The 10,300-nt window shown below is 41.8% G+C and overlaps 3 protein-coding genes across 5 annotated transcripts in view; 2 read left to right on the top strand and 1 right to left on the bottom strand.

Moving 5' to 3' along the window:
• Positions 1 to 1,773: 1,773 nt before the first annotated feature.
• Positions 1,774 to 3,896, bottom strand: rps19bp1 (ribosomal protein S19 binding protein 1). The gene is made up of 4 exons (XM_048248626.1): positions 3,698 to 3,896; positions 2,891 to 3,061; positions 2,485 to 2,582; positions 1,774 to 2,274 (listed from the first exon to the last, which is right to left on the bottom strand). The coding sequence occupies exons 1-4, from the start codon at positions 3,750 to 3,752 to the stop codon at positions 2,125 to 2,127; spliced, it is 474 nt and encodes a 157-aa protein (XP_048104583.1). The 5' UTR covers positions 3,753 to 3,896; the 3' UTR covers positions 1,774 to 2,124.
• Positions 3,897 to 6,532: 2,636 nt separating this feature from the next.
• On the top strand, positions 6,533 to 8,197 carry LOC125298438 (3-mercaptopyruvate sulfurtransferase-like). Its single transcript, XM_048249175.1, has 2 exons — positions 6,533 to 7,168; positions 7,891 to 8,197. The coding sequence occupies exons 1-2, from the start codon at positions 6,580 to 6,582 to the stop codon at positions 8,187 to 8,189; spliced, it is 888 nt and encodes a 295-aa protein (XP_048105132.1). The 5' UTR covers positions 6,533 to 6,579; the 3' UTR covers positions 8,190 to 8,197.
• A 25-nt stretch (positions 8,198 to 8,222) lies between these two features.
• Positions 8,223 to 10,300, top strand: part of LOC125298437 (erythropoietin receptor) — a 10,796-nt gene continuing 8,718 nt past the window's right edge. For 2 of the 3 annotated variants that reach the window (XM_048249173.1, XM_048249171.1), the window contains exons 1-2: positions 8,223 to 8,313; positions 8,630 to 8,723. The gene's annotated coding sequence lies outside the window, so the exon portion shown is untranslated. The remainder of the gene's footprint in view (positions 8,314 to 8,629; positions 8,724 to 10,300) is intronic. The other variant, XM_048249172.1, reaches the window with a different exon arrangement.

Genomic DNA, 10,300 nt, shown 5'->3' with positions numbered 1-10,300 from the left:
AATAAGGTGAATATATCTATGTGAGTCAGTGGTCGGAAACTGGGGCTATATTTTGCCAGAGAATGTCTAATAAGGGGAGAACTGCCACTCTCGGAAAACTTCCGGTTTCTGAACTGGTTGCAGTTCCTTCTGTGGTTCCACCTGAGGGCGCTCGTCCACGAGTGCAGAATGCATGGAGGTCTATGGAGCTGTACCCCTCAAAATCCACTTTTCTCGGGATATAATTTTTTTTTTTTCAAGTAATTTGAATATTGTATTCGAAAGGGGAGGCAAAGAAAATACACTTGGTGGAGTATTATATTTTTTAAAGTCACTTAATTGTTCTAAAAAGCCTTTCAAACGTGTCAATGATGTCACTCATTAGCACAATGCTAGCGTGTTATGGGCAACAACGACCCAACCTGTAAGAAATCAAAAGGACATAAGTACTCGTTCATTCAACTTTTGACCTATAACCCATGTTGAAGTTATACAAACTACAATCAAGTCTGAGATTTGTCAACGACAATCAGGTGAAAGAGACAAATTTAGCCGTCTAGCTCCATTGACTCCCATTCATTCTGCACTCATGGCGATCGCCCCCAGTGGAAATCTGGTGGAACTGCAACCAAAATTCGGTACAATGGGACTTAATACGGAGTGGCCAGGCTCTCCGTAAACGGGCTCTGATTTTGCTAACAGTTGCCCAGTTAGGTGCTCGTCATCACTTTTGTCGTCACGTTGTAGTTCGTTTGTAGTCCATGTGGCCTTTCATGTCCAACAGTTTTAATGTGAACTTGGGAATTTGCCCTTTTTATCACTTGAAAGCTGCATATCTTTCTTTCACGAGCATCTTACACTATATTTTAAGCATATACAGTTGTTTGTTTAGGATTAGTGAGTGTATGTTTTAATCTTTGTTGTGGCATCTGTGTTTGTCACACATTCCGTTGGCAAAGCACATGAACACTTGCTGTCGAAAAAATAAAACAAAGTAGCCATGGGGGCAGTCCTTGTCATTCCGAGGTGCTCTGAATGCACCATACATAAGTATCGGAAAATCTGATATGGTATTACTCCTCACTGTGTCCTACATCTTATCACAAGAAAGCGTCATTAAACACACACACACACGCTGCCATAACACTGATCATGACTTTGCCTTGTTTGGGAAATTAAGCCCTGTGTCTTCTTTAGGAGGATTAACACTTTGAGTTAACTTATCCTGATTTGTTGCTGAGCCACATATTAGACATTATACCACTGTGATCTATAGTCTAACACTGTAGTCAGATCTAATAGTAGAAACCAAAACTATGTGTACTTACATTTGCCATTTTCATGTGCCTCCACTTACACTGGGCAGGGTCAGGTCTTTCTTCTGAATTGAATTAATGGTTGTCCACAGCAACACTCCCTCATTCCAACAACATACCTTATAGCTACTACTCTGAGCAGTTGTGAGGGTAACATCAAATAAAATCCAAGTCTGAAACTGCAGCACTCAAACCATACATTCTCTTTACAGAGTAGGGTAGCTTTCTGACAACATGGCCACCATGTCATTAACATGCAACCAGCACTCAAACCAGTCTAACCAGATAGGCGTAAGCCTTTACTGGTTGGGTTAACAAAGAATTGAAATAACAAAAGCAGGAATTTTGAATGAGTTTCAATTGAGACCTATTTCATCCAAGTCTGGCAGGTAGACACCCACAGTATGACCCCGTCCCAGCTGAAACACGCAGTATGAAGCAGCCACTCACATTCCTTACTTCCAATCAACTAATGATAAACAAATAGGAAATATGGAGTCATGACATTTTTAATTTCATTACTACAATACACAGCCATGTGGTGAAAACATGTTTGAGATACAGCAAAGAGTAGTCAGCCATGAGAGCACTGAAAAAGCTTCCATAGAAACGACATTGTCCAGGCTGTCCTTAATCCATCAGTGACTGGAAGATAACATTTCTGTCTTCAGGAAAGCCACCTACTCAAAATATTGCCATTATTCTTTGAGCAGTGTGGCTCCATGACTTGACAGCCCCATTCCAGTCAGTACACAATTCCCAAGTCTGAGCAGTCCTTTGAGACACGCACGCATCACATTGGAAGTTCATGAGCTTCCGGAGTCTCTTCTCAGCTTCCACCCTCCACAATTTTGCCAAAGTATTCCTTCTGGAATTGCTGGAATTCATCCTCTGTGAAGATTGATTTCTCTTCTTTTGGTTTGACAGCTGGCCGATCTGGACGATACCTTGACTGTCGACCAGAATTCTGATTGACGATCTGGAAAAAAAGCAACTTTTTGATCACTCACAACCACCATCCCCAGCAATAGCCCAACATCTGCAGACTTTAGTTGTTTTTCTCATCAACATACATTTTAAATATTTGAACCTGATCTACACTTTTACAATTTACAACATCTATTAGAGTTATATTTTCTGAAATGTTTCCACATAGCTGACATCTAATTTAATTTAATGCTTGTTATACCTTCTGGGTTGCACTCTGTTTTGTTGAATGGCTAGTTCCAAGAAAGTACTGCAGGTTGGAGCTAAGATGGCTTTTTGCCTGTTTCTTCCTGTACTCATCTGAAAGGAAAACCAACACACACACACACACACAGATTAGCAGTATGCCACACTCATTGATAGACATGAACCAAATGAGCATAAATTTAGTGTACCTCATCAAAGCTCACTGTTCATAAATTACAATGCTGAAACCTTCCCAGACATCAGGGCAGACCGTGAGAGAATAAAGTATGCAATCCGGGTTTCTGTTTCCATCCAAATCTACAGTCTATCTGTATTGTTGTTAAAAACTAATTTCTGGAAAGGTTGCTGCACAAAAAAACAACACACATACATCATATACATGACATGCTCATTAGACATACCAATGGCAGACTTGACACGCTTGTCCTTCACTGTGGCCTTGCTCTTTGCTGCCCCCTGGTGCCCCTGCAGCCTACGGAGCTGTTTGCTGACTCCCTGCCTGTTCGAGCTGATCAGGTCCCTCGCAGATGCTCCTGCCTTGCGCTTCTTCTGTTTTTGCCCGCTGTGTACATCTATGAGAAGAGAATACCATTATAAAAAAAAAATATCCTTCTATGTTTGAAACATGGTGGGTAGTCAGTGAACTGGGAAGATACAACCACTGTGAGTAGTCACATCAACTGAGACTGGCCAATGCAAAAGGTTCGCGAAAATGAGCACCTATACTATGAGCGTTGCTACCATTAATGCACGTTTGTGGTGACAGGTTTACAGGAAACTGTATCCACAGCACCCAAAGACAGACCCCTCAGAAACAACAAGGTTCAGAACTTCAAGCACAACTGTGCATTTCAATGAATACATTTGAAATTGTTATGATTAATTTTGCAATTGTCGAACTGAATCAGTTGTGTGATTCAAGACTAGTATTGATACGTTCTGTCAGGTATGCAGCGGAGGGATAGGGAAACAAACGAAAGAGCAGCAGAACCCCTGCTCTTGACTCAACATAAACACATCACATATCATCATATAATTTACCATCATATGACCTACATCAATGACTGCTGCAATATCAATGAGCCTTCAAATCCAAATATAACGTCTAAGATTTGCTTTATTCGTAATCTAAAAAGCTTCACATTCAGACATTCCACCAGTTCCAAAAAAGTTAACTTAGCCACAACAAGCTGACTTGCTTGTCCTACCTTTTAAATCTTCGCTTAGTAGCTCCAGCCCTCTCCGTACCATTGACGCCGACATTGTGTATAACGTTTAAATGTTTAAATCCTATTTTACAATTAAAACCAAATGATGTGTATCAGATGTAAACGCGTTAGCTATCGGCCTAAATTCATCAGTGAACACATGTGATACCAACTTCCGTTTTGACATGGTGTTTCAGTGAAAAGTTCCTGAAGCTACAAAGTAGCGCCAATAGGGTTCCACACTTGCTCTTCTATGAGGTTTTATGACAGCCTCTACCTAAAGAAAACACGTTTTTTTCCCCCGCTGTATTCATATACAGTATCCCACACTTGACACAGGCAGATAAAAAAGCACACTGTTCACAGCATACCTGGATGACAGTCCAGGAGGCTAGAGTGACAGATGGCAGGTCAAAAGTGACATTGTGGATAGGGATGCAGAGCGTAAATCCACAAACTTTACAATAAACAGATCAATGAAACTAGTATGAGTAGCATAAAACCATATAGAAGAGTATTGTAAAAACAGTGTAAAAAGATGTGCAAATTATACATGCTCGTTAGGAGAACCTTTTTTAATGAGGTACTGGTTCAGGGATGGAGAGCTGTTTAGAGATTTAATGGCTCTGCAGTATGTGCTGTTGATAAAGCGGGAGGTTTTTGTCTTAATAGCCCTCAGCCTTCTCCCTGATGGGAGGATGGTGAAGAGAGAGTTGGCAGGGTGAGTCTCATCTTAAAGGATCTTTAAGCCTTTCCGGTGGATATGGGCCTCGTAGATCTCACAAATGGGGGAGAGTTTGAAGCCAATGATTTTTGAGGCCGTATTGACTATCCTGTCCAGCTGCAACCTCTACTGGACAGTAGAGTTGCCATACCAGACAGTAACAGAAAAAGTGATGTGGTGGCTCGGTAGAACTGCAACATTCCCTTACAGGCTACCCCAAATTTCCTCAACTGTTGAAGGGAAAAAAAAAGCCTCTGGTGGGCTCTTTTGGTAATGTTGTTTTTTTAAGAGGATGATATTGTAGTGCCCAAAACCTAAAACTGTCCACATGATCCACCACCTCTCCATTGATGTACAAGGGCTGGGACGCCTTCCCACGTCTGCGGAAGTCCACCACTAGCGCCTTAGTTTTGGAGACATTTAGCTCTAAGTTGTGGATGGAACACCATTCAATCAGTAAGAGGACCTCATTTCTATAGGCAACATCATCATCCCCAGAAACCAGTCCCACCACTGTTTTATCGATCTGCACATTTAAACATTTTAACAGAATCAGTGTGTGACGTGCAGTCATTTGTGTACAGCGAATATAGAAGAGGTGATAAAACACACCCCAGGGGGGCACCATTGTTAATGTGCTTGACCTTAGAGATCTTGTTACTGATTTTGACCACTTGTGTAGTCTGTAATAGGAAATCCAAAATCCAGTGACATAAGGAATTATGGATCCCCATTTGTTGGAGTTTTTGAAAAGATTTGTTGGGTAAAAAGCAGAGCTATAAAAGAGGACCTTGGCATAGTTGCCTGGCCTCCAGGTGCTGTAGAATGGAGTGGAGACTTATGAATGAATATCACTCTCTCCTGTTCTCATGTTCCCTTTGTCTTGGAAAGATTTATACTGACATATGTTTTCTTCTAGTTCCCACAATGTAACTGATGGCCACAATACTGCAGAGCAGATCTCTTTATCATTTATTCACGTTTAATTTTCCACTGATTCTCTAGTCCATTCAAAACATGATAGTTCCACCCAACCACGCTCCAAACTTGTCTGAACTGCTAATATAGTTGTAGAGTGGTTATGTCTCTGGCCCTTAAGGTTCACCCGATAGTTAGCCTGAAGCTGTTTTCGATGAAAAACCATCCCGTCTCAACCTGCAAAGCACATACACGCTCAGCCACGCTTGAACTATCCAGTCCAGGCAAAACTGATGCATTGGTATACACCAAACTTCCATATTCCATTTTTAATCTAATCAAATAGGCTACACATACATTTATTTTGAGGATGTCTTCTCTCTTCTTCATTCCCCAGCCACCTGTTCTGAGCTCAGCTGAAAGTGACAGATGAGATGAATGTAGGACTATTGCTTAAGTGACAGATGGGATGAATGTAGGACTATTGCTTAAGTGACAGAAGAGATGAATGTAGGACTATTGCTTAAGTGACAGAAGAGATGAATGTAGGACTATTGCTTAAGCGACAGATAGGATGAATGTAGGACTATTGCTTAAGTGACAGAAGAGATGAATGTAGGACTATTGCTTAAGTGACAGATGGGATGTCTATATATCCTATTGAATAATACAAGATGTAGCCTAATCACATCTGTCAAGTGGACCCAAAAATATTCCGACTCTAATTGATCTAAAAAACTTCTTTTGTAAGCCTATCTAATTCATACAGTAAACCATGGATTCATAAGGTAAGCTAACGTATAGCCTACACAGACTACAATATAAGTCGTATGCCAATGCATTTTGTATCTGAGAGATCTGATACACTTGTTGTATCATGGGTTTGGTTACCTCTGGGCATCTGAACAGGCAACTAACTGAACTGACTTGATATTATGTCATATTTTATGTCTCCTATAACCAGATATGTTGTAAAAGACATTTCAAACATTTGCAGTCTGTCTTTGGGCTAATAATAGTGGTAAAAGAAATAGGTAATATGTGGCGCACATAAGGTTCTAATCATATTTGCTTATGGCATGCCACATGGAACTTGTGGGTTGGAATTTATGCTCCAAACATGGAAACGCCCCTGCACTTCCAACTGAATCTACAGGCGGAGAAGTGGGCGAGGACTTTCTTCGGCATATCAGTGGCTCTACTGACAGTCTGCATTTTCGTATGTGCACGGAGACTTGAGATGGCCGTCCAAACTAAGGCCCTGGTCTCGGCAAGGTGGCTTGCAGATGCCATCAAAGCCAATCGGATTGGACCCAACCTGCGCGTACTGGACTCTTCTTGGTACTTGCCAAAACTTCTGCGTAATGCTAAGAAGGATTTCAAGCAGAGACACATTCCTGGCGCCCTCTTTTTTGATATAGACCACTGCAGTGACAGAAACACTCCTCTTGATCATATGCTCCCTCCTGCCCGGAGGCTCACGGAATATGTCGGAGAATTGGGGATTGGCAACAACACGCATGTCATAGTTTATGATGCCAGCGCGTATGGAGCTTTCTCTGCACCGCGTGTCTGGTGGATGTTCCGAGTGTTCGGCCACGACTCTGTGTCAGTCCTCGACGGTGGCCTCAAGAAGTGGTTGAGCGAGGGACATTTCGTCACTGACGAGAAGTCGAAAGCGGAACCCACAGAGTTTCGAGCGACTCTGAATCGGTCATGGGTGAAAACATATGAGGACATGCTGAAAAATATAGACACTAAAGAATTCCAGGTGGTGGACGCTCGACCTGCAGGGAGATTCCTCGGTGTTGACCCAGAGCCGAGAGATAGTAAGTGCAAGTGACTTTTCTCACTCAGATTAAAACTGTCAGTGTCCGTGAGAAAACGTTTTCCTTGGCGTGAATTGTATAGGCTACCTGTACCTGAAAAGGCTCTTTCATTCATCAAGATACGTTTTGCTGAAAGGATTGGTTAATTAGTGCTGTTGAAAATAATTTCTCCATAGATATGAGATGAACACTTGGTTAGCAGCCACATTTTCCTCATGTCATGTTTCTCATGAGAAGCCACAATAAGTCGGAAAGTATGTATAATGCAAGGTTGGGAAGAATTTCTGCACAACTTTGTCGTGTGCTTTGTTGACACAAGCCGATAGAGGCTTTGTTGGTCCATTGATCACATTACAGGTCAAAGCTCACCCACTGAATTTGTGGTAATTCCTGGCAAACTCTGCAGATGTAGACTGTTAACGGCTCTGTCATAAGCATCTGTGATCAGCATGTCTATGAGACTTCCTTAGATAGGTGGTTTGACTGTCACCTGACCTTTCGACCTTGTTTAGATAAGACTTACCTGCACCTCTCTTTGTTTTGCCCCTTCCTCTCTATAGAAATTGCAGACACTAGTTGTTGTCTGCAGTATACTCTTAGTCAATTGATTGCACCTGGTGCTGAGGTCTGACTCTGCTAACATTGTGATCAGGATTTAGTTATTGACCACATCAAGTATAATTCACACATTTTCTCTCTCTCTCTCTCTCTCCTTGTAACAGACACTGAACCTGGACATATTCCAGGCTCCATCAGCATGCCCTTCACATCCTTCCTGGGTCCGTCTGGTGAGCTGCTGTCCCCTGACCAGCTGAAGGAGCTGTTCAGGCAGGCCGGCGTGGACCTGGGCCGGCCCATCTGCGTGACCTGCGGCTCGGGCGTCACCGCCTGCCACGTGGCGCTGGCCGCCCACCGGTGCGGCCACCCCGGCGTCGCCGTCTACGACGGAGCCTGGTCCGAGTGGTACACCAGGGCCGCCCCCGAGAACGTGATCTCCAAAGGCCGAGGGAAGCACCGATGATGATCCGTCGGAAAGGCCAACCCAGATCAAAGCCTTTCCTGTTCTCAGAGCCCCTATCAAACGGGGTGTGAAGGACACAGTGGAGAACTCATTTGCGTCATGCAAGACCAGCACATGCTGCACAGTATGTGTGTTTTCATGTAACCTAGAGGTGTTTTCTCTTTCACAGAGGGGTACTAAGCATTCATTAGTCTTGTATGTACCATCATCTGGGAGTAAGCTGTACAATTTTCAGGCTTATTCATTTCACAGGCGGATGAATGCCAGTTGAAGACAACTTTAGAAAATGGTTCATCGGTCATAATACATGTTTAGTAATATCAGTTGCTGTAAAAACTTTAGAAAAATTACATTAAACAAGGCATGTGAAACAAAAGACAAAACATGGGTATCTTTTTTCAAATGAGAACTCTTCTGTTTGGTCTCTTGGCTGTTGTCAGTTAGGACTCATCATGAAGTCATCGCATGCGCTGAACTTGGAACTTTGGTCGGTAAACCTGTGGGCTCAGTGTACACATGCATGCAGACCTACAGGTATAGTAGCCATAACAACATGCCATGGGAGAGCCACACAAGGCCCAGAGCACGTACACCATAATAAAGGTTCCTTTAGATCTGCAGAGCACGTACACCATGATAAAGGTTCCTTTAGATCTGCAGAGCATTTACAGACCATAATGTGTTATCTCTCAATCTCTGGTTCACGTCATACCTGTAGTTCTAGCTTAGAACATGGTATGAGGAAATGGAACAATATTAGAGTTGCTCCATATTCTTTCGAGCACAAACACACACGCTTGCAAAGCACTTCATGTATTTTCACTAAGTATTTTGACCCCTAGCCCCCCCGCCATTTGTTAAGCAACCTTGGGTGAAAGGCGCTATAAGTCCAAGTTATTATTATTATTATTATAGTATTGCAGTGATATACAAAGCAGTTGCCAATGTGTGTTCTCTTTAATTCTGTGAGAATACAAAAGACTTTTAGTGTAGCTTAGTGGTTCATCAGATAACGAAAAGTCTTCTATCGCTCTCTGCAAGCACACCCTCAGCAGAGCCTGTCTGGAAGAGATATGAGCGGTCAGAATGGCAGCACCCATATGTTTGTTGTATTCTGAAGCATTGGCCTCTTCTGTCCAGAAGGGGGAGCAATTTGCAAGTTACAAATAACACACTAACACAGTTACAGATATGGAGTTGTGCATTCTAACCAAATTCTACCTTAAGTTTATTTTTTACTAAACTTGCAGTCATCAAGTGGGTTCTTATCCCTGGACTCTGTACATAAACATAATAGAAAATGTATTAATGTATTAAAAGCAATATAATGTAGTCTACCTACTATGGGCACATGATATACAGTACACAAACCAATAGAAAAAAAAACATTTATGCAGTATCACAAAATACAACAGTATACAGCGAGCTTTATAAGTAATCCAAACACAAAACAGATTAGTTTATAGGCCTACTGTCTATAGGTTAGTCTATTAGTATATTATATATAAGAATATTTATTATAAATTGCTCTTAGCTCACTTTATGCCTCTTATTAATCAATGCTGTCAGTGTTGCAACTGTACACTGCGTGCAGATGTTTTTCTTTTTTGTCTATTGGAATGCCAGTGTTGCAACTGTACACTGCATGCTTTTATTTATTTATCTATTTTCATTCTAGCTAGTCACTGTACAGCACTTTGGTCAGTTTTGCACTGCTTTAAATAAAAATTACTTACTTACTTACTATTAGTATAGACTAACCTATAGACAGTAGGCCTATAACTATGCAGGGGATGTGGTATTAGGGTTGTTCGAAGAAGACGACGTGTGAGAAAAACTGATGGGAAAGAAATAAGTGGGTGAACTTGTGTGTTGTGGAGTAGATGTCTGTGGTTGGAGCTTGCTCTGAAAAAATGTGAGCAAACAGAACATAGACTGCATAAGAAGGAAACAGTGGTCTGATAGCCTATGTTCACATTATGCAACATTTAAATTGACATGTATTATATCTCTCTTGAATACATTATCTTGATTCCACACAGATTTCTGCCCAATCCTCTTGAATCTTGTAGTAGTATAATCAGGGATAAAGTGGAGGCTAAACGCTAGTA

The sequence above is a fragment of the Alosa alosa genome, chromosome 7 (genome assembly GCF_017589495.1).
Source record: "Alosa alosa isolate M-15738 ecotype Scorff River chromosome 7, AALO_Geno_1.1, whole genome shotgun sequence".
In the NCBI taxonomy this organism is placed as follows: Eukaryota; Metazoa; Chordata; class Actinopteri; order Clupeiformes; family Clupeidae; genus Alosa; species Alosa alosa.
This window is presented reverse-complemented; position numbering and strand designations above follow the sequence as displayed.

Coding starts and splice junctions, on each gene's coding strand:
- rps19bp1 (XM_048248626.1), bottom strand. CDS start 3,752: ATGTCGGCGTCAATGGTACGGAGAGGGCTGGAGCTACTAAGCGAAGAT. Junction 3,062..3,697: donor ACTAAGCGAAGATTTAAAAG/GTAGGACAAGCA, acceptor CTCTTCTCATAG/ATGTACACAGCGGGCAAAAA. Junction 2,275..2,484: donor AACAGAGTGCAACCCAGAAG/GTATAACAAGCA, acceptor CTTTTTTTCCAG/ATCGTCAATCAGAATTCTGG.
- LOC125298438 (XM_048249175.1), top strand. CDS start 6,580: ATGGCCGTCCAAACTAAGGCCCTGGTCTCGGCAAGGTGGCTTGCAGAT. Junction 7,169..7,890: donor TGACCCAGAGCCGAGAGATA/GTAAGTGCAAGT, acceptor TCCTTGTAACAG/ACACTGAACCTGGACATATT.